General features: G+C 38.6%; 1 protein-coding gene across 1 annotated transcript in view; it reads right to left on the bottom strand.

The window, feature by feature from the left end:
• Positions 1–21976, bottom strand: part of LOC136863519 (spindle assembly abnormal protein 6 homolog) — a 353838-nt gene that overhangs the window by 196748 nt on the left and 135114 nt on the right. Inside the window, exon 5 of the mRNA XM_068225981.1 lies at positions 11169–11326. Coding sequence (XP_068082082.1) covers positions 11169–11326 — 158 coding nt within the window. The remainder of the gene's footprint in view (positions 1–11168; positions 11327–21976) is intronic.

Below are 21976 nucleotides of genomic sequence, written 5' to 3'. Positions count from 1 at the left end.
AACTAAAAATGGATTTTTTCACAATTTTCACCAAATTTCACCGATACATTGCCTTAAGAATATTAATTGTAATGAGCATGGTCGCTGTCACCATGTTAGGTATAATTTAATGTAATGTCTTTTGGGCTAAGATTAGAATGTGATTCATTTGCTTAGTTAGGGATTTTGTAATGTTTCTGGTACTGGGGTAAACTCGGGCAGATTTTCTTTTAATTTTTTAAATTATCATAAATTTCTGAAATAACACTTGCCAAAAGGGGGGCTGGGGTATCCCAGAACTATAAGAGGGACCTCCCTAAGGAGTTTTGTTATTGTTATAAGAAAAATAAAAACAAAAACCCACCCTCGAAACTCAAATCTTAAAGTCATCGACAGGTTAGGCTAGGGACCTTATTTCTTCAGCTCCAAGCTTCTGCTGCGTTTATGTTCCAGTGACTGCAATACTACTAACGCTGTTCTACCTGGGGTGTCTGTTGGGAGCCTGCAACGCACCTTTTGGCCACTGTATCTGATAGTGGAATGGGAAGGTGGTTCTGATGGTGGCAGTATGCAATGTTGCGCCAACACCCTTTGCCTGTTTTGGGCCAGTACACTAAGCTGGTGGGCTGTGCTGAGGCTATAAGTGAGCTATGGTTGGACTGCAATATGGATGGAGACGTTGGCAACGGCCGCGGTCAGCGCCTTTGTTTGACAGCGATACCAACGCTCTACTTGTTTTTGCTTGAAAGGACGTTCCTGAAGAGAATGAAGAAAAAAGGTGTGGTGTGGTGCAATTTGTGGTGTTGAAAGAATCTTCAAATCTCCATTAATCCTCCCTTTTAAATTCATTTAAATTTTGTAAATTTTTTTAAGAATTTATTTTGTCGAGCGGAGTTCGACGTTGGGAGGAGGAGAATGTAAGCTGTAGTGGGACAGAACTGGAACTGGATGTTGTGTGTTGCAAGAAGTTAGAGTTTGGAAATGTAAAAGTTTTTTTTTTAATTTAACATATCTGAAGAATTTTATTTTGTTTGTAATATTTTGAGAAATGAAGAAATTAGAACTCTGGACTCTACTGGAATTATTTTATATAACTTCGAGAAATATTAATTTAAATATGTATGTAATAATTTTTCTTTTAGGCAATAGGCAAGAAATGTTGAACTGTATGTACATTGAGAGGTGCAAGAAGTATTTTGATTCAAAAATTATGTAACTAGTAAAATGTAATTTAAGAAAACCTCAAGATTGGATTGTTAACATTGCAAGAGTGATAAAGTGATCTGTATATCATGATGTAATTGGTGACATTTAAAAAATGTAAAGGTGCTTTAATTTGAAACAGCCTATACCGCACGCGCGATTATTGATGTTGAAATAAGTGATGTAATTTATCTAGCGTCTGTAGCCAAGAAATGACCATATAAGGTCATGCGAATGTATTGGCAAAAGAGAATCTAGTGGAAATGGTTTCTTATTGGTTGACTGTAATCGGGCCATATCCGGTCTTCTTGCCGGCTTTGGAAAAATGATGCGTGTGCTCGGCGTAATTTTCCATCCGACTGCCCTAGCGAGCGTCCGCGCTCGAGGGCTACCCTCGGGATCTCCTGCCTTTCCGAGGTAAGTGTTATTTCAGTGCTATTTTCATGTTATTATTAATATTTTCTGATTTCGTTTGATTTAATTTAATTTCTTTGCATTTCGGTATTTTCTTGCTTAATGTAATTTTCAAAGTTTAATATTCAACGTGTCTGAGTTTGCCCTAGATTCTCGCTCTCGTAATTTAAAGTCTTTCTCCTGTCTTTTAATCAACTATCCTTTCATTTGTGTTTTGGTTTCGTAATCATTCCGTTAGTCAAATGTGTAAAGTATCTGCTGCTCTGTTATGTAACTCAGTCTCTTGTAATTTTGGTTATTTGTTATTTTTAATAGAATTGAGCTAGAGGGTGTTTCATGTAAGTCTTTTCTCCCCCATAACGTTATACGTTTCCATAGACCTCGTAGATTCCTAGCACCTTCCACTATCCTGTCTTAGTTGTCATTTTTAGGCCTGTAAGAGTTCCCTGTATTCGGTTTAATATTGCGTATCGTAGGATACTTGTCACGTTTCGATATGAATACTACGCCACTGCGTTATTTACAATCTCCTTATTCATATAATTAAGTATTATATTATTTACTACTGGTATTATTTTATTATTATTATTCTTATATTATTATTATTATGTGTAACCGTAATTGTCTTGTCCCTTAGCGGTTACAGTAAGGTACTTGTAAAATTTCTTGTTGTAAGGTATTTGTCAAAAAATTTAGTTGTAAGGTATTTCTAAGATATTTTGTTGTGAGGCATTCGTAAGGTTTTAGACGCTGGCCAGCACGTATTAGTTATATCTGTACCCTAATCATAAGTGATTTTAGTAATTTAATAATAGCATTTATCTCACTTAGTATAATGGGTTTAGTGTGATAAGTTAGGTAGGTTTTACTTTAGGGTCACTGATTGGAATTTATTCCCCTAACATTTTGGGCTCCGGGTAAAACTCCTGTAATTTTCTTTCATCCCCTAAGTAATCTTCTCTAAAATGTATGGATAGTGGATAGTGCTTACCCTCGGGCTAGGTGTCCTACTGTCCCTGGTGTGCGAGGGGGTCTCTACATGAAATTCACTGAGCCACCAGTTGGGTGACTCCATGCTGGTCAATAAATTAAAGAAAGAACCAAACCATCCTTTGAAAGGGGGCTTGTCGCCAAGATCTTCTAGTCCGGCAGGGTAGTTTTGCCTCAAGTATTCCCCTGTCTGCTGCGTGTTAGCTTATGTTGCAGCGGCTGCAGTGACCAACTTTGTCCGACGGCAACCTAACGTGCCAAAGTTAAATTGAAATAATAAATATGTTAGTTCAACCCATTCAATACAAGTAAATAAGAGATGTAGAAATTACATTCTTATTTAATTAAAAGTGGAAATGGTACTGGTTTCGACCCCAGTCTGGGTCATAATCAGCCGATAAGAGAAGGCTTTTTGTTTAGCTTGGTTAGCTTGTGCATTTAAAGATAAAAATTTCATTGTTCTCTTATGTAATCTCTTATTTACTTGTATTGAATAGGTTAAACTACCATATTTATTATTTCAATTTAACTGTGATACTTTTCAATACGGAACAATGAAATTTTTATCTTTAAACTAACGTGCCAAGTTGAGAAGCACACTGTATAACTTGGGCGCTACCATCCGGCACCGCTCTCCCATGGCCAAGTGTCCCGATGGAGGCAGTCAAATCAAATCAAATCAAATCAAATCAAATCAAATCAAATCAAATCAAATCAAATCAAATCAAATACCTTTATTTGCAAATGAGGTGTCTACCTCGGTGGCAATTGGTACACTAAAATACATTATTGTCAAGCACTAAATTTTAAATTAACAACATACATACATTATCATTATAGACTGTTATGCCTTTCAGCGTTCAGTCTGCAAGCCTCTGTGAATTTACTAAACGTTGCCACAATCCTCGATTTGCAACTAGTGTTGTGGCCTCATTTAGTTCTATACCTGTTATCTTTAAATCATTAGAAACCGAGTCTAGCCATCGTCGTCTTGGTCTCCCTCTACTTCTCTTACCCTCCATAGCAGAGTCCATTATTCTCCTAGGTAACCTATCCTCCTCCATTCGCCTCATATGACCCCACCACTGAAGCCGGTTTACGCGTACAGCTTCATCCATCTAGTTCATTCCTAAATTAGCCTTTATCTCCTCATTCCGAGTTCCCTCCTGCCATTGTTCCCACCTGTTTGTACCAGCAATCATTCTTGCTACTTTCATGTCTGTTACTTCTAACTTATGAATAAGATATCCTGAGTCCACCCAGCTTTCGCTCCCGTAAAGCAAAGTTGGTCTGAAAACAGACCGATGTAAAGATAGTTTTGTCTGGGAGCTGACTTCCTTCTTACAGAATACTGTTCATCGCAGCTGCGAGCTCACTGCATTAGCTTTACGACACCTTGATTCAATCTCACTTACTATATTACCATCCTGGGAGAACACACAACCTAAATACTTGAAATTATCGACCTGTTCTAGCTTTGTATCACCAATCTGACATTCAATTCTGTTGAATTTCTTACCTACTGACATCAATTTAGTCTTCAAGAGGCTAATTTTCATACCATACTCGTTGCACCTATTTTCAAGTTCCACGATATTAGACTGTAGGCTTTCGGCACAATCTGCCATTAAGACCAAGTCGTCAGCATAGGCCAGACTGCTTACTACATTTCCACCTAACTGAATCCCTCCCTGCCATTTTATACCTTTCAGCAGATGATCCATGTAAACTACAAACAGCAAAGGTGAAAGATTACAGCCTTGTCTAACCCCTGTAAGTACCCTGAACCAAGAACTCATTCTACCATCAATTCTCACCGAAGCCCAATTGTCAACATAAATGCCTTTGATTGCTTTTAATAATCTGCCTTTAATTCCATAGTCCCCCAGTATGGCGAACATCTTTTCCCTCGGTACCCTGTCATTTGCTTTCTCTAGATCTACGAAACATAAACACAACCGCCTATTCCTCTCGTAGCATTTTTCAATTACCTGGTGCATACTAAAAATCTGATCCTGACAGCCTCTCTGTGGTCTGAAACCACACTGGTTTTCATCCAGCTTACTCTCAACGACTGATCGCACCCTCCCTTCCAGGATGCCAGTGAATAATTTGCCTGGTATACTAATCAGTGAGATACCCCGATAGTTGTTGCAATCCTTCCTGTTCCCTTGCTTATAGATAGGTGCGATTACTGCTTTTGCCCAATCTGAAGGTACCTTACCAACACTCCATGCTAATTTTACTACTCTATGAAGCCATTTCATCTCTGCCTTCCCACTATACTTCACCATTTCAGGTCTAATTTCATCTATTCCTGCTGCCTTATGACAATGGAGTTTATTTACCATCCTTTCCACTTCCTCAAGCATAATTTCACCAACATCATTTTCCTCCTCCCCATGAACTTGGCTGTTTGCAACACCACCAGGGTAATTTCCTTTTACATTGAGAAGATGTTCAAAATATTCCCTCCACCTCTCCAGTGATTCCCTGCGATCTATTATGAGTTCACCTGAATTACTCAAAACACTGTTCATTTCCTTTTTCCCTCCCTTCCTAAGACTCTTTATTACTGTCCAGAAAGGTTTACCTGCTGCTTGACCTAGCCTTTCCAAGTTGTTACCAAAATCTTCCCATGACTTCTTTTTGGATTCAACAACTATTTGTTTCGCTCTGTTTCTTTCATCTACATACAACTCCCTGTCTGCCTCGGCCCTTGTTTGGAGCCATTTCTGATAAGCCTTCTTTTTACGTTTACAAGCTGCTCTCACTTCATCATTCCACCAAGATGTTCGCCTTTTCCCATCTTTACACACAGTTGTTCCTATGCATTCCCTTGCTGTTTCTACTACAGCATCCCTGTATGTCACCCATTCACTTTCTGCTTACTGTCTACTGTTCAAAACTTCTCACTAATCATATCCATGTACTTCTGTCTAATTTCCTCGTCCTGGAGATTTTCTACCCTTATTCGTTTGCAGACAGATTTCACTTTCTCTACCTTAGGCCTAGAGATACTTAGTTCACTACAGATCAGATAGTGGTCTGTAGCATCGAAAAATCCCCGGAAAACTCGTACATTCCTAACAGATTTCCTGAATTCGAAGTCTGTTAAGATTTAGTCTATTATGGATCTGGTACCCCTAGCCTCCCATGTGTAGCGGTGAATAGCCTTATGCTTGAAGAATGTATTTGTAACAGCTAAACCCATACTAGCACAGAAGTCCAGCAAACGCTTCCCATTCCCATTAGCTTCCATATCTTCCCCACATTTACCAATCACCCTTTCGTATCTTTCAGTTCTATTCCCAACTCTTGCATTGAAATCGCCCATTAGCACTATTCTATCCTTGCTGTTGACCCTGACCATGATGTCACTTAATGCTTCATAAAACTTGTCAACTTCATCCTCATCTGCACCCTCACATGGTGAATACACGGACACAATTCTAGTCCTAATTCCTCCAACTGACAAATCTACCCACATCATTCGCTCATTTACATGCCTAACAGAAACTATGTTCCGTGCAATGGTATTCCTGATAAAGAGCCCCACCCCAGACTCTGCCCTTCCCTTTCTAACACCCGTCAAGTATGCTTTACAATCTACTATCTCTTCCTCGTTATTTCCCTTTACCCGAATATCACTTACTCCTAGCACATCCAGATGCATCCTCTTTGCTGACTCAGCCAGTTCTACCTTCTTTCTTCCATAAGCCCCATTAATATTGATAGCTTCCCATCGAATTCCATTTCGTTCGCCAAGTTGTTTCCAAGGAGTCCCTCGCCTGTCAAATGGGAGTGGGACTCCGTTACTCCCATAGATCCGAGGCTTGCTTAAAATGTTTCGAGCTCGGTCGATTCATGAAGCAGGATGCTACCCTACTTGCACATAGTCCAAGTGAGGATCTCTCCTCTAACAGGTTATGGACCACCGGTGGATTGTATAGTCCTAGCCGCCTGAGCACAAGGAGGGCCATGACTCAGAACATGTCCGGGATGCCCACTCCCATTCCATAGCAACTGGTATCCCGACTCTCAGGACCACTTACTAGGCCACTCAGCCGTTGCCCATGGTTCACGAACTAGGACATGACTACAGTAATCCACAAACATGAACCACAAGAGACGAAGAAAATTTTCCTAGAATACAATATTATACAACTTACACTAATAATTTTTTCTATTAAACACACACATCATCCTTAATAAATTTATATTGTTTAAAAAATTCTACTTATAATATCTCCTGTACTTACAAACATAGTCAACTCATATACAGTATGTGAAATTACTTCTAATAATGCTATACAACTGGTATAAGATTAAAATTAACATTGTATTTATTTACATATTTATATTTTACCAATTTTGGAACCTAAGTAGATAAGTCTGGCTAGAATGCATCTCAGCCCTCTGCCTGTTACTCGTTGGTTCAAGATACGGCTGGGCTGCGCTGGAATTTACCTAGCGACCTGGTTTGGACTGAACTTGAATGGAGGCTGTTGGCAAACGGCCGTGTCGGCAGCCACGTCATCAGCAATAACCTGTGGTCTAGTTGCGCAACCTCGATCCTATGATTTGTGTGAAAACTGATGCAAGGTCCACTTATTCCGAAACTTTGCTAGGAAGTAGGCAGTGGACGCCTTCTTACAAGAAAGTGAATGGGCTCTGAATTACTGACATCTGATAGAAGGAATGAGTATACATACTTTTCTGTGCATGTGGACGCTTTCTTACAACAAAGTGAATGGGCTCCACATTACTGATATTTGGTAGAAGGAATGAGTATACATCCTTTTCTGTGGACAGAATTAAAATGGTCCAAGCATTTTGGAATATTGGCAAATGTATTTGCACTGTTATCACATTTTGATATTTATGTCGTGTTTGTATGTAACCCTTAAAATACTGCAAGTTACTGAAAGGACTTTTGGTGTGGTGACAAGTTTTTTTTATTGTTGGAATTTAAACTTGAAGAAAATCATGGTTATCAGTAAGGTGACTGTCGAACTTTGTGAGAACTATCAGTGCACTATATACGTGAAAAAAGTTTGTGAACGTCTTTATGTAATGTTTTACAAATCTGTGCTATGGTGTGCAAGTTTCCGGGTGTGATCAACCCCGCACTCATAGGAAATTATAAAGTTTATAAAATTATTTACAGTATAACAGTCATGGGGGAAATGGTGCGTCAATTATTCTTCAGAGCACCACTGCTGAACTCTGCTATAATTACCCAGGAATTTTAAGCATTGGTGCCGACTTCTTATTCTATAAACTTTAATTGTTTAACCTTCACCATTGTACAAGTGTTTCTCGTACTTAATTTCCCATTGTAATGTGTATTAATATGTGCAAGTTAAATACTAATCAGGTACCTGATTTTTGCCTTGAGAAGGTAATTTGACTGATGATGCCCTCAATGAAGGGCGAAACATGTCTCATGTGGAATTAACAATAAATTCCTAAATGTAAAATTTATATGTATTGAATAGGTGACAAAATAAACCCTTTAGCATCCTACATTCAGTATCTTAAATACGGATAACAATGATTTTTATCACTTGCTACATTAAATAAACCGGATCTTACTAGAGATGAGACAAAGATCAGAAATCTCAAACAATTATATCGAAACAAGAAGCCGGACCTTAAAATAACAGTTACAGAAGAAAAGACCAAGGCACGGAACATATTCATTCAGAAACTGGAGGAAGACAGTGGAGGCAAACTACTGTATAGTGTTATCAGAGGTAAAAGGAAACCAATGAATACCATAAAGGCACTTGAAGATGAAAATGGAAATCTGGTTAGGACAGAAAGTGACATGAGAAAAGTCCTGAATTCGACCACCTACTGAATAGCAAATCTCTCGTTCACAGCCTGCACATTTTTACCTCTTAGTTGACAATGTACTTCTTAGGAATATCTTCATTCTATTTAATGTAAAGAAACACCTTTCTCTTTTCACAGTAGTATCTCATTACAGCAGGCCTCTTCTCCACAAAATATAGCCAGCAGCAACGTTTGGAGACCATGTACTGTACTTTAAATGTCTGCTCTACGGTCACATGGGACTTGTTACTGGGAGCTGATATCCACGATTTACGCTCTATCCTGAAGCCAGATTTTGCAGTTTGGAAGTAACAGTCACCTTTCTTATGAGCTTAAAACCGGTATCTTCCTGTGTATAATGTATTGAGAAGTAAAAATTAAAATATTAATGTTTGGGACGGCATGTGACCCTGTGACCTTATGCACCAGCCACCACTGGTATCCGCAACTGAGTGAGAGAATAAGAAAGAACAACATTAATACTAAATCCCTTTAAAAAAAAAGAATAGAGTCGACTCTCTGTATAATAAATTGCTACGTACAAAAAAAAAAATCGTAAATGTGTCCACACAATTTTAACCCACATAACAAATATAAACATTGTAAAAGTAACAACTGGTACAAAATTAATAAAAGGGGTAGCATCGTCGTCATTGTCTTTTAGTTTGCCAACTACCACTGACTCTGCATTTTCTTAACCGGCAATGATGTCATTGAAGTAAGTACAATATGAAGGCGGGATATAGTTCGTTAGTTCCTGAATATCAAACAGTTTTTCTGGGGATATAGAAACTGACTTGCTGCTTGGAAGTGCCATTGTTAATAAGTCAAACTGCACTAGATTGTATTCCATGCCGCTTCCCTTTAGTAGATTTGTCCAGAAAGGAGTTTCCATGGTTTAAGAGGGTTTTATACCATAACACATTCTACAAAATGTGCAAAAAAACTAAGATTTTATCCTTTGAAACATTGCTCACTGTACTTGTCATTTGGTCACATGATGCTGCAGGACATTCGTATCTTCAAAATCTTCCTTTTCCATTGTTACAACTTGAAAGAGATTGGATTTTCTCCAGTTCATAATATGGCTAGCATAATGGATGCCACTGAATACCTCCCTTCTCCTGACTTTTTTTTTAAATTTTTTTTTTATTTTTATAATATTACCAAAATTCGTATCACAGGGTAAGTAAGAATGCCCTGTTATCATTAAAGTATGAACTACTGATTTCAATCTACCTGAATGAAGGTAGCAGAGACATCTCAACCCCATACAGTGGTTCTTATTCTGTCCACTGCAATTATTGCCAATATTATTTTTTATATAGTGCATTAAACATTTTGTTATTTCCCTTAAACCCTTCTTCCCCTCACTCTCATTCCAAATGGAGCTTTTCCATTCACTACATTATGAATTCGAAAATGAAATTATCTTGTGGTACCAAATACCTCAGGATACTTTCTGCCACCTTGTTGAATCAATGCCTTGGTTCTGCAGTAGACGGTCGTTCTACATCAAATTAGGCAGTTGGTCGTAATATAATGGCTCATCAGTGTACATCCTTCGCTTTAGTTCAGTCATGAAGCCCAGTCAGTAAGTGCTGAAGCCTACTGTCCTGAAGAAGTCAAGAAGCAGAAACGAACTTACCAGAGCGGAGAAGAAATGGTTGTAGAAGTACTGGGACTGACTAGAAGTCAGCCCAGCCATTTGAAGAAATGGAGACAGTCCTTGTGCTTTTCAGTTATCATATTTTTCCTTATCTCCTTTTCCTGTTACTCTCCCTTCCCACACCCACCTCTTGTGTTTATCCTATTATGCGTTCCTCTTCACGCTCTTATCTTTATATATATGACTTGATTTTAAATCTAAGAACAAGTATAACAGAAGAACAGGCCAAGTTATTTAAGCAGAGAAGAAAAAATTTTGTTATACATCCAGCATATAATGATTTCGTTCATAACAGTAATTACTTGTTCAATAAATCAATAATTATTTGAAAAGAATGTAAAACTGAACATGGGTTCTTTACTTCTTAATCTGAATATAAACATGATATTTTCAGGAATGAAATGAAGTGAAATGAAATGAAATGAAATGTTGTATGGCTTTCAGTGCCGGGATATCCCAGGACGGGTTCAGCTCGCCAAAGTGCAGGTCTTTCCATTTGACTCCCGTAGGCGACCTGCGCGTCGTGATGAGGATGAAATGATGATGAAGACAACACATACACCGAGCCCCCGTGCAGTAGGAATTTACCAATTGAGGTTAAAATCCCCGACCCGGCCGGGAATCGAACTCGGGACCCTCTGAACCGAAGGACAGTACGCTGACCGTTCAGCCAACGAGTTGGACATTTTCAGGAATAACATAAAAAAAACTGGTATTTAAAGATACTTTGCTACCAGAAGCAAACAGAATGATAATGAAACATACAGTACATCACCAACTCATGAAAATATATCGTCGCTGCCGGGACAAAACCTCCTATGTGAAATATTTTAGCTTAGAACTTTGGCCGGTAAGGTTCTGTGTGCTAAGGTGCAATATCGTGTGAGTGTTGTCAAGGCATTCTCGCTCTTCATAATGTATGTGCTGCGGGTCAGTATATCTCCAAAAATATTATCACATAGGAGGTTTCGTCCCGGCAACGACAATATATCACATATCCCCCTCTATGAGAGCCCTATCAAAAATGAAGGCTATTAAACAGAACGATAAACATGAGTCTTATGTAACTTACAAAATTTGTTCTTTAGCAGCAGATAACTTGTCTCTGGTTTCATCATACTGAGCACGGACAGTAGTTATCTCCAATTCCAGTTTCCTTATGCGGTCACCAACATCCTTCTGCTCATTGGCCTTCCTCTGCTCTTCTTCTTTTTGCCATAAGAGCTTAGCCTGGAAAAATTAAAAATAACAGCTATACTCTGACAACAATTCTGAGAACATGCCATAATATTATTTTCAAAATAACAAAAAAGCAACACAACTCTCCTTGAATAACTGGTTTTATTTTGTTACCTTTATTCCCAGGTTGAAATACAACCAGACTACTAGAAGTCTTTGTGAAATTCCACCCCAAGGCAGAATCAATTATTACAGTTTTCTTCACTCCCGGTACTACCATTTTCACCTGTCACTTTTCTATGATGCAAATTTCATGTCCTGAGATGTTCAGTTCCAGAAAAACAAATACTACACTACAATCATCCCATCATATACTACATTCGAATACACATCATCACATAAATGATTATATTCCTAATACTATGTTTGTGCAGGAGGAGGTCATGGATAAAATTCTCATTGATCCTTAAAACAGTGATTCTTTCAATCAATCACTACTGATCTGCATTTAAGGCAGTAGCCCAGGTGGCAGATTCCCTATCTGTTGTTTTCCTAGACTTTTCTTAAATGATTGCAAAGAAATTGGAAAGAAATTGGAAATTTATTGGACATATCTCTTGGTAAGTTATTCCCATTCCTAACTCCCCTTCCTATAAACAAATATTTGCCCCAGTTTGTCCTCTTGTATTCCAACATTATCTTCATATTGTGATCTTTCCTACTTTTAAAGACACCACTCAAACTTATTCCTCTACGGATGTCATTCCACGCCATCTCTCCACTGACAGCTCGGAACATACCACTTTGTGTATGTATGTATGTTGGGTATTCAACCCGAAGGCTGGTTGGATCCTCAACAGGTTCACCATTAGCTGTCATAGACTAGGGAAATGAGGAGTGAGGTAGTTTCCCGTTGCTTTCCTCAATGAGCCAGAAGTTGCTATTGCACATCAGTCTTCCAAGTCCACTGAAATGCATGCACCAACCGACCCTATGAGTGACATTTTCACACCATTCATAGCAGGGACTGGCTGCATAAGGAATGGCATTACTAGTGTCACTCATACCTCAGCCACTTTCATATTGTCAAAGCCAAGTATAAGACTGAGACAGGTCAATGAAAGTAACAATTTGCTTCTAGCCCATACCAGAAGACATAGTAAGTGCACTGTAAACACAACATCTTGCAAGCAAAGTCCTCATACCACTTTCTGAACATTAAAATAAAAATAATAGGTTTTTTTTTTTTTTTTTTTTTTTTTGCTAGTTGTTTTACGTCGCACCGACACAGATAGGTCTTACGGCGACGATGGGACAGGAAAGGGCTAGGAGTGGGAAGGAAGCGGCCGTGGCCTTAATTAAGGTACAGCCCCAGCATTTGCCTGGTGTGAAAATGGGAAACCACGGAAAACCATTTTCAAAATAATAGTTAACACCACCTTTCCAATACTTATCTTTCCTTATATTTAGGATATAAACATTACAACAGGCATTGTAAGATGGGACATGTTTTGCTTAACTGTCGTAAGCATCAGCCGAAATAAATCCTAACCTAAAGTTAGGTCAGGGCCCTGAACCTATTGTCCTTAAAATATATGGCACCCTAAGAATCAACATTTACACTTAGAAAATCAAATAAGCTTAAAACTAGCGTGAAAAAAAAAAATAGAATATTATAACATGGCTAAGAGAAAAACACACAATCGTGTTGAAACAGAGGTTAAAAACAGAAATTACAATACAGAGCTGGTAGTGAAATAATTAAAATCATTAGGATATCATTGCTACCAGTCAGTCAATCAGAATGTTCAAACATAAAACAAGAGTGAAAATGTATGAGTGTTCATCATGGCTAAGTGAAAAAACACGTAATCGTGTTGCCAGAGGTTAAAAACATAAGGTAGAACACAGAGCTGGCAGTGTAATAATCGAACTCATTGCTACCAGTCAGTTAATAAAAATGATCATATATAACAAAAAATTATGATTATATTCCTTCGAATGAAGAAATAATTAAATCTCACTCTTGTATGGATAAGTGAGTCGGGCAAGAGAAATCACATATTGTAGCAGACATGGAGTAGTAACACTTCAAATAGGATTGATCACGCCTGAAGTCGCTTACAAGGTAGAGGCCAATATCCACTTCATCCAAAACAGTGGTTAAAGCCGAATAACAGGTGTCTTCATTTTTACTGGGAGTTCAAAACCAAAACGGAAAAAATAAGATGCAAAGTGCGTGAACTGAAGTCTCTTATGTTGGACGAGCGTTGACTGGAGACATTAGCCGTTCGAGGGGGTCTGTTAAACGTATGCCCGTTGCTGCGTGCGTTGTATCTGTGTGCTTGCTTAGGCGGAGAGAGACTAAGTGAAAAAAACACGTAATCATGTTGTCGGAGGTTAAAAACATAAGGTACAACACAGAGCATGCAGTGAGAGATGTCTGATGTCCAATACGGTCTACAATGAGATTTATTACTTGTAACATACCACTTAGTCAAGCAGCTCGTCTTTCTATCAAGTCTTCCCAGCCCAAACTTTGCAACATTTTTGTAACACTACTCTTTTGTCGGAAATCACACAGAACAAATCGAGCTGCTTTTCTTTGGATTCTTTCCAGCTCTTGAATCAAATAATCCTGGTGAGGGGCCCATAGACTGGAACCATACTCTAGTTGGGGTTCTTACCAGAGACTTATGTGCCCTCTTCTTTACATCCTTACTACAACCCCTAAATACCCTCATAATCACGTGCAGAGATCTGTACTCTACCCGTAACACGGTTCTAAGTTAAAGTCCCCGATGTATGTGGAGTTATGCTACCCGCCGAGCACGCTTCCCCTGCAAGCATGTCAGCTGAGAGCAGCGGGGAAGTGCAACATCACAACTGGAGAACTTGGTCAAGGTTGTATTATGTCAGACGACGGAATGTTCGATTCCCTTCCATCATTAATTTCTTTTGAATGAATTAAGATATGAGGAAATGAACTACATCACCGTGTAGCTTATTTTTTATAATCATGAATCCCAATTTTCAAAGAGATCTGTTGAAAATTACGGAAGATATTAGCCATTACAATTTCTTGGGGATACTGAATAAAAAGGCAGGCATTTCGCTTGTCAAGCCAGTTCACTTGGTACAACAGCCAAGATCGGACGAACGGTATTACGACGCACTGCAAAACTTGGAATATTTTCAGTGTGTGTGTGGTGTTAGAAACTGCTCACCAATACGACGTTACGCTAATATAATTTGGTGCTCGTAATTGAAGGAAAGTGATTAACTTTACACTGAACACTGAAAGTGTTGAAACGTGATCATCAGTGAAACATTAAAACTGTCCATGATTTTATGTTTAATTTTTGACAAACTGTGCTAGTACTGAAACATAATCTAACATTTTCAGTCTATTCAGGTTATTGAATTTACGATAGTGAAGCATCACAGTGCATAGGTGTTCCATCAAAGGTGTTGGAACATTTTTCAAACTGTACGTCTATATTACGAACGACTGATATAATTAATCATATTTAACAGTGTTGTCGAACTTTGATTCTATTTTACAAGTGTCCAGATTCTTAAGTGAGCATAAACTCAGCACAGTATTTAAACGATCTGCTGCATTTAACATTCTTTAATTATCCTGATAAGACTTGTGTCGAACCAAGGACGGTTCCAGGAAGGATAGTGTTTTCGTTTACCATTATCGATAGTGAACAGGACTAATTTCATGGAACTTATTCTTTCTCCTTTGATGTTGTGTTAAATTGGGATACCTTGTCTTCTACACCGTTATTCGGACAATATTCTCACACTTAACTTTAATAAGGTGATATTTATTTTACGTGATTAGTATATCATAAGTTTAATCTTGAGTTCAGTTTAATCCATCAGTAATGACTGTGTTCTTCTAATTAATTAGTGAAATACCACTGTGAAGACAATTGAGTGCAGCTTGTGACTCGTTAAAGATTGCTACTGATCGTAATCTCATTTGTTCAGATCAATTACTTTGAATCCATTTCATACCCCAGTGCTGCATTACAACCAAGACCACGAGTGCTCCAAGACCATCCAGACCTCCGAGATATTCGAGACCTTCCAGATATTCGAGACCAGCTCGGAAGATTGTGGCACCGTGAGCAAACATTACGACCCAGCAATGTATCAGGACCAGTTCAACCCCAGGAGAAATACTCATAGTAACTGTTGTGCTGAGGAGATGTTAAATTATGACTTCATTTTATGAATAAACTTTTTTTTAAATTAGCGTTCCATTATACTTATCTTACTTCCCTCTGTTGTATACAAGGAATCGGTATACAGAAACACAACATAAATTTATTGCTTCAATAAGTTTTTTACACAATATGTACTTAAATATAACTACACTTTTCTTGAAGCTGGATGAACTTGCACGCAATTAATGATGATATTAACAGTAGACTGAGGGTCTGTTGAAATATACACTTTATACACATGAGAGTTCTATATACACACAAATCTATCTTGAGGAGATAGTCTGTCAAATAAGGGAGAGTTCAAGATAGTCGAAAACTATCTGCCTTGTAGAATTACTAGTGTAACTTGCAATGAAAGTTCGTACTAACAGAATGCTAGTAATTGCCGTAGGCTTGTCAGGAACTGACATAAATATTCACAATTAGTAGAATACTAATGTTGATGTCGGAGCATAAATGAGGACTGAGGGATGAGTAGAATACTGGCATCGGGGCTCGACGTGGCTACTGGAACCGGGAGGTGAGGCAGTGCCCGGAGGTGAAACCTCATCACCAGAATTCAGTCTACCTGTTCGATACACATGTTTAAGAGGGATAGCCTCCGCGTTCGACTTGCAGTGTAATCTGGCGTTGGACACTGGGGAGTCCTGGGAAGTAGCGGCATGCTGCTCCTTTTGTAGCGCTGGCTGACGTCGCAAGCAAGCGCACTGCAGTCACGTCGTAGAGTCTGGAAAGATCCGGGCTGCGGCGTGTTGCGGAGCTATCAGGCACAGAGCTGAGATCGCGAAGGACACACAACACCCTCTCCTCTGTAGTAAGTCAGATAAGGACCGGTCGCCCCTGTGCCGAGTCTTGTGTTCAGATAGCCATCGAAACAAACTTTTACGGTTACAGTACCCTTTATTTACAATCCCAATTACGTGATTACCCCAATGAAGATCTTCCCTTATATTAACACCCAGATACTTACAATGATCCCCAAAAGGAACTTTTACCCCATCAACACAGTAATTACAACTGAGAGGACTTATCCTAATTGTGAAACTCACAACATGACTTTTAACCCCGTTTATTATCACACCATTGCTACTGTCCATCTCACAACTATATCAAGGTCATTTTGCAGTTGCTCACAATCTTGTAACTTATTTATTACTCTATAGAGAATAACATCATCCGCAAAAAGCCTTACCTCTGATTCCACATCATTACTCAAATCATTTATATATATAAGGAAACATAAAGGTCCAATAACACTGCCTTGAAGAATTCCCCCCTTAATTATTACAGGGTCGGATAAAGCTTTGCCTACTCTAATTCTCGGAGATCTATTTTCTAACAATATAGTCAACCATTCAGTCACTCTTTTGTCTAGTCCAATTGCACTCATTTTTGCCACTAGTCTCCCATGATCTACCCTATCAAATGTCTTAGAAATGTCAATTGTGATACAGTCCATCTGACCTCCTGAATCTAAGATATCTGCTATATGTTGCTGGAATCATACAAGCTGAGTTAAACCTGTACTGCCTTCCATCAAACAAGTTATTAATTTTGCAAACATGTCTAATACAATCAGAAAGAATGCTTTCCCAAAGCTTACATGCAATGCATGTCAAACTAACTGGCCTGTAATTTTCAGTTTTATGTCTATCACCCTTTCCTTTATACACAGGGGCTACTAGAGCAACTCTCCATTCATTTGGTATAGCTCCTTCATTCAAACAGTAGTCAAATATGTGCTTCAGATATAGTACTATATCCCAACTCATTGTGTTCAGTATATATCCCCCAAAATCTTATCAATTCCAGCTGCTTTTCTAGTTTTCAACTTTTGTATATTACTGTAAATGTCATTGTTATCGCAGGTAAATTTTAATACTTCATTAGTATTACTCAACTCCCCTATCTGGACATTATCCTTGTAACCAACCATCTTTACATACTGCTGACTGAATACTTTTGCCTTTTGAAGATCCTCAACATACACACTCCCCATGTTCATTAATGATTCCTGGATTGTCCTTCTTGGAACCTGTTTCTGCCTGAAAGCACCTATATATAGCCTTCCATTTTTCACTGAAGTTTGTATGACTGCCAATTATGCTTGCCATCATGTTATCCCCAGCTGACTTCTTTGCTAGACTGACAGTGCTCTGGATGTGTTAGCAAAAAGCAGTTTTTGCTAGTTGCTTTACGTCGCACAGACACAGATAGGTCTTATGGCGACGATGGGACAAGGAAGGGCTGGGAGTTTAAAGGAAGCGGCCGTGGTCTTAATTAAGGTACAGCCCCAGCATTTGCCTGGTGTGAAAATGGGAAACCACGGAAAACCATTTTCAGGGCTGGTGATAGTGGGGTTCGAACCTACTATCTCCCGAATCCTGGATACTGGCCGCACTTAAGCGACTGCAGCTATCGAGCTCGGTCAAAAAGCATTTTGGTCAGGGGAGATAACAAGGAGGTGATAGGTGATTACAAAGTGTTCTTTGTGGATGTTAGAAGGGAAAAGGCAGGGTATGGAGTGGGACTGTACACTATGGAAACTAAAGCATACACACAGTTTCCTTTAGACATGTAAACAAATTAACAATGTGGGTAGATTTGAGGTTCCAGGCATCTCAATGTACATACCTTGTGAAGGAGCAGATGAGGATGAAGAAGACATGTTTTATCAACAGCTGAGTGATTTAACAGTCAGGATCAAAAGCAAACACAAGGAGAAAAAATAAAACTACAGGGTTCGAGAAGGTAAAGAGTAAATGTAGAGAAGATACAAAAGATAATACAACAGGGTAATGTTTACAGGACTTCATAGCTAATATGCAATTAATTAGTATTCATTAAGTCATCATCATTGTTACCATGTTACTGGTTTCTAAATGCAGGCGCCTCAGAATGCCCGAGTCGTTGCTGAGACGATGTCTCGAGTTGCTCCAAGGTCTCGGACTCTGTTTTCAGACCAACTTTGCTTTACGGGAGCGAAAGCTGGGTGGACTCAGGTTATCTTATTCGTAAGTTAGAAGTAACAGACATGAAAGTAGCAAGAATGATTGCTGGTGCAAACAGGTGGGAACAATGGCAGGAGGGTACGCAGAATGAGGAGATAAAGGCTAATTTAGAAATAAACTAGATGGATGAAGCTGTACGCATAAACCGGCTTCGGTGGTGGGGTCATGTGAGGCGAATGGAGGAGGATAGGTTACCTAGGAGAATAATGGACTCTGCTATGGAGGATAAGAGAAGTAGAGGGAGACCAAGACGACGATGGTTAGACTCTGTTTCTAACGATTTAAAGATAAAATGTATAGAACTAAATGAGGCCACAACACTAGTTGCAAATCGAGGATTGTGGCGACGTTTAGTAAATTCTCAGAGGCTTGCAGACTGAACGCTGAAAGGCATAACAGTCTATAATGATAATGTATGTATGTAATGTATGCATTAAGTCATTCTTCTAGCAAAAGCTATTTCAGTGCTACACTTGGGAGGGTAGAAATATTGCATCCATAAGAGACTATATGATATCTGACCTTTTCAGGAAGTTTTAAAGGAATGTACAGGTACTATAGGAATGTTTTGTGGGCACACACAGCTATAAATTTTTTTGCTTGCTTTTTGTTTTACATAACACCAACAGAGACAGGTCGTGTGGTAACGATGAGATGGGACAGGACGAGGAATAGGAAAGAAGTGGCCATAGCCTTAACGTGCAGCCTGAGCATTTGCCCAGCAAGAAAATGGGGAAAACAGAGAAAACCATCCTCACCGAAAGTGGGATTTGAGCCCACTACCTCCCAAATGCAAGCTCACAGCCATGTGACCCAAAATGGGTAGCCAACTCACTCGACAGATTACTATCTCAACTGTAGTGAACTAAATATCAGTAGACATAAGACACACAAAATAATAATTTCGTGTGGCTATTTCTAGCCAGGTGCAGCCCTTGTAAGGCAGACCCTCCGGTGAGGGTGGGCGGCATCTGCCATGTGTAGGTAACTGCGTGTTATTGTGGTGGAGGATAGTTGTATGTGTGGTGTGAGAGTTGCAGGAATGTTGGGGACAGCACAAACACCCAGCCCCCGAGCCATTGGATTTAACCAATGAAGGTTAAAATCACCAACCCGGCCGGGAATCGAACCCGGGACCCTCTGAATCAAAGGTCAGTATGCTGACCATTTTCAGCCAACGAGTTGGACGACACACAAAATTAAGATAGATAAGGGTAGAAAATCAACACAAGGAAATTACAAGTGCACAGACATGATTAGACAAAAATTTCAAAGAAAAAAGTGTGTGTAGACTACAGAAAGAGAATAGGTACTGTACAGGGATGATATGGTAGAAACAACACGGGAATGTTTAGAACAAGCTGTGCATAGACGGGAAAAACTGAACATCTCGGTGGATTGACAAAGTCAAGGAGAGCTTGTAAACAAAGAAACAAGGCATGTCAAAAATTGTTCTAAACAGGAAGTGATGTAGAGAGGGAACAGAGAAAAGGAACAAAATAAATAACCGAGTCCAGTGAGAAATCATGGGAGGACTATGGCAATAACCTGGAAAGACCAGATCAAGCACTAGGAAAGCCTGTCTGGAGTGTACAAAAAACAAACATCTTAGAAAGGGAGGGAAACTGGAAAATAAATAATCTGTCGGATAAATCAAAAGAGATCAATATCACAGATGGAGGAAATATTTTTTAAATCATTTTCAATTTAAAATTAAATATTTCTGAAGCAGTTATGAACCACAGAATTCAATGGAAAGAAAACAATGATGGCGATAACATCACAACAGAGGAAGTGGAAAGAATTGTAAATAAACTAGTGTTATATAATCAGCAGCAATGAAATTCAACTAGAAATGGTGAAATATAATTAAAAGGCAGGGATGAAATAGCTTTGTACAGTAATAGAATTAGCTTGAAATTTAATGGTATCAACTGATAGAACAGAAGCAGTAACTCCAACAATCTACAACTAAAGGAAGAGCAAGCACTGCAAAGACTATCAAAGCTTTGATCAGTATAGAAGGAAAGATCTAAACGGGGATTTTTCCTAGGTAAAAGCCAACAGCAATCCTGCCTCACTGCTATCAGGTCAGTTACTTCTCTTTCACATTCTCCCAGTAAAAATCAAAGGTGGATGGATGAAAACCAGTGCAGGTTCAGACCACAGAAGGGATATCAGGATGAGGTTTTTTCAATGCACCCAATTTAATTGAAAAGATGTGTGTTGAGCAGAGATGGACCCATATGTTTACAAGATCCAGAAGGTTATATGATGGCATACCATAAGAAAAGATGTAGCGCATACTGAGGGATTCTAGGATTAAAGGTAGGTTATAAGAAGCATTGAAAGATATTTATACTCAAAATAAACTTTCACTCTTTCCACCAGTTTCTTGATTGTGAAAAATCACCAACTAGATTCAGACTATGGGAACACAAGGTAAACAGAAAAAAATACAGTGTGGATTGTTCCAAGCATTTCGATGCGAATGATTTTGAAGAATCTTCTCTCTTAAAATGGCAGCTAATACCTACCAAGAAATGTAGATAAGATAATGCCCGTATCCCATAATCTCAAAAACCACAGATCAGGGAGAGGGTATTGTTCATTGTAATTTTTTCTTATTTTTAAACATGCAGTATACAAAAGTTGATATGCTTTAGCATAATTATAAAACACACCAAAAAAAAAAAAACCAATTTTAACAGAAATGATTTAGGAATTGAACAGGGAAAGAATAGCCTGGAATGAATGTTAGAAACATTGTGTTAATAAATGGAACTTTAAAAAGCAAAACACAAACAAAAAGAGAACACGAGACTTCATGGACATGCCATAGAGGTCCATCGCATACTCAAGAAATGTGACCGCCCCAAAGTGTGGGTCACTACACAAGTTATCATTGGTCCCTGCATACCACTTCCAACATCTCAAATGAATATTAATATTGTCTTTACAGAACATGCAATTTAAACAGAATATGATGGTTCAGATCAACATTTATATGCTATAAATATAATTTATGTACCTAATAGCTCTAGAATTCAACAACCAAGTTATGTTGTCTAAGTTACCTTGGACACAATTCTGTCACTAACCAGCATGCATCAATTCTTACCTCTTTCAATTTATTTCTCCACAATCCCTTAACAATGTTTAATAATTTAGCCATTCTTCCCAGGTGCATCCACTCTCTGTTCAATAACTTTACAATGGTATACAATTGAGTTTCAATATCAATTTTTCTACTATCCTCCTCATCCATAAATTTTTTGCTTATTTCCCTTTTATAAGGTGTGCCCATCCCATTTCATTAGACATAATAAACATATGTTATCATCCTTACTTTCGTCTGTATGTTTTATTTTTGTGTATTCCTATTAACCAACATATTATTCCTCACATTTCCCTTTTTGTAATATTATCTACATTTATCCTCATTCTCC

This window comes from Anabrus simplex, chromosome 2 (assembly GCF_040414725.1).
Source record: "Anabrus simplex isolate iqAnaSimp1 chromosome 2, ASM4041472v1, whole genome shotgun sequence".
NCBI lineage: Eukaryota > Metazoa > Arthropoda > Insecta > Orthoptera > Tettigoniidae > Anabrus > Anabrus simplex.
The sequence above is the reverse complement of the archived record's forward strand: the minus strand, read 5'-3'. Positions and strand labels throughout refer to the sequence as shown.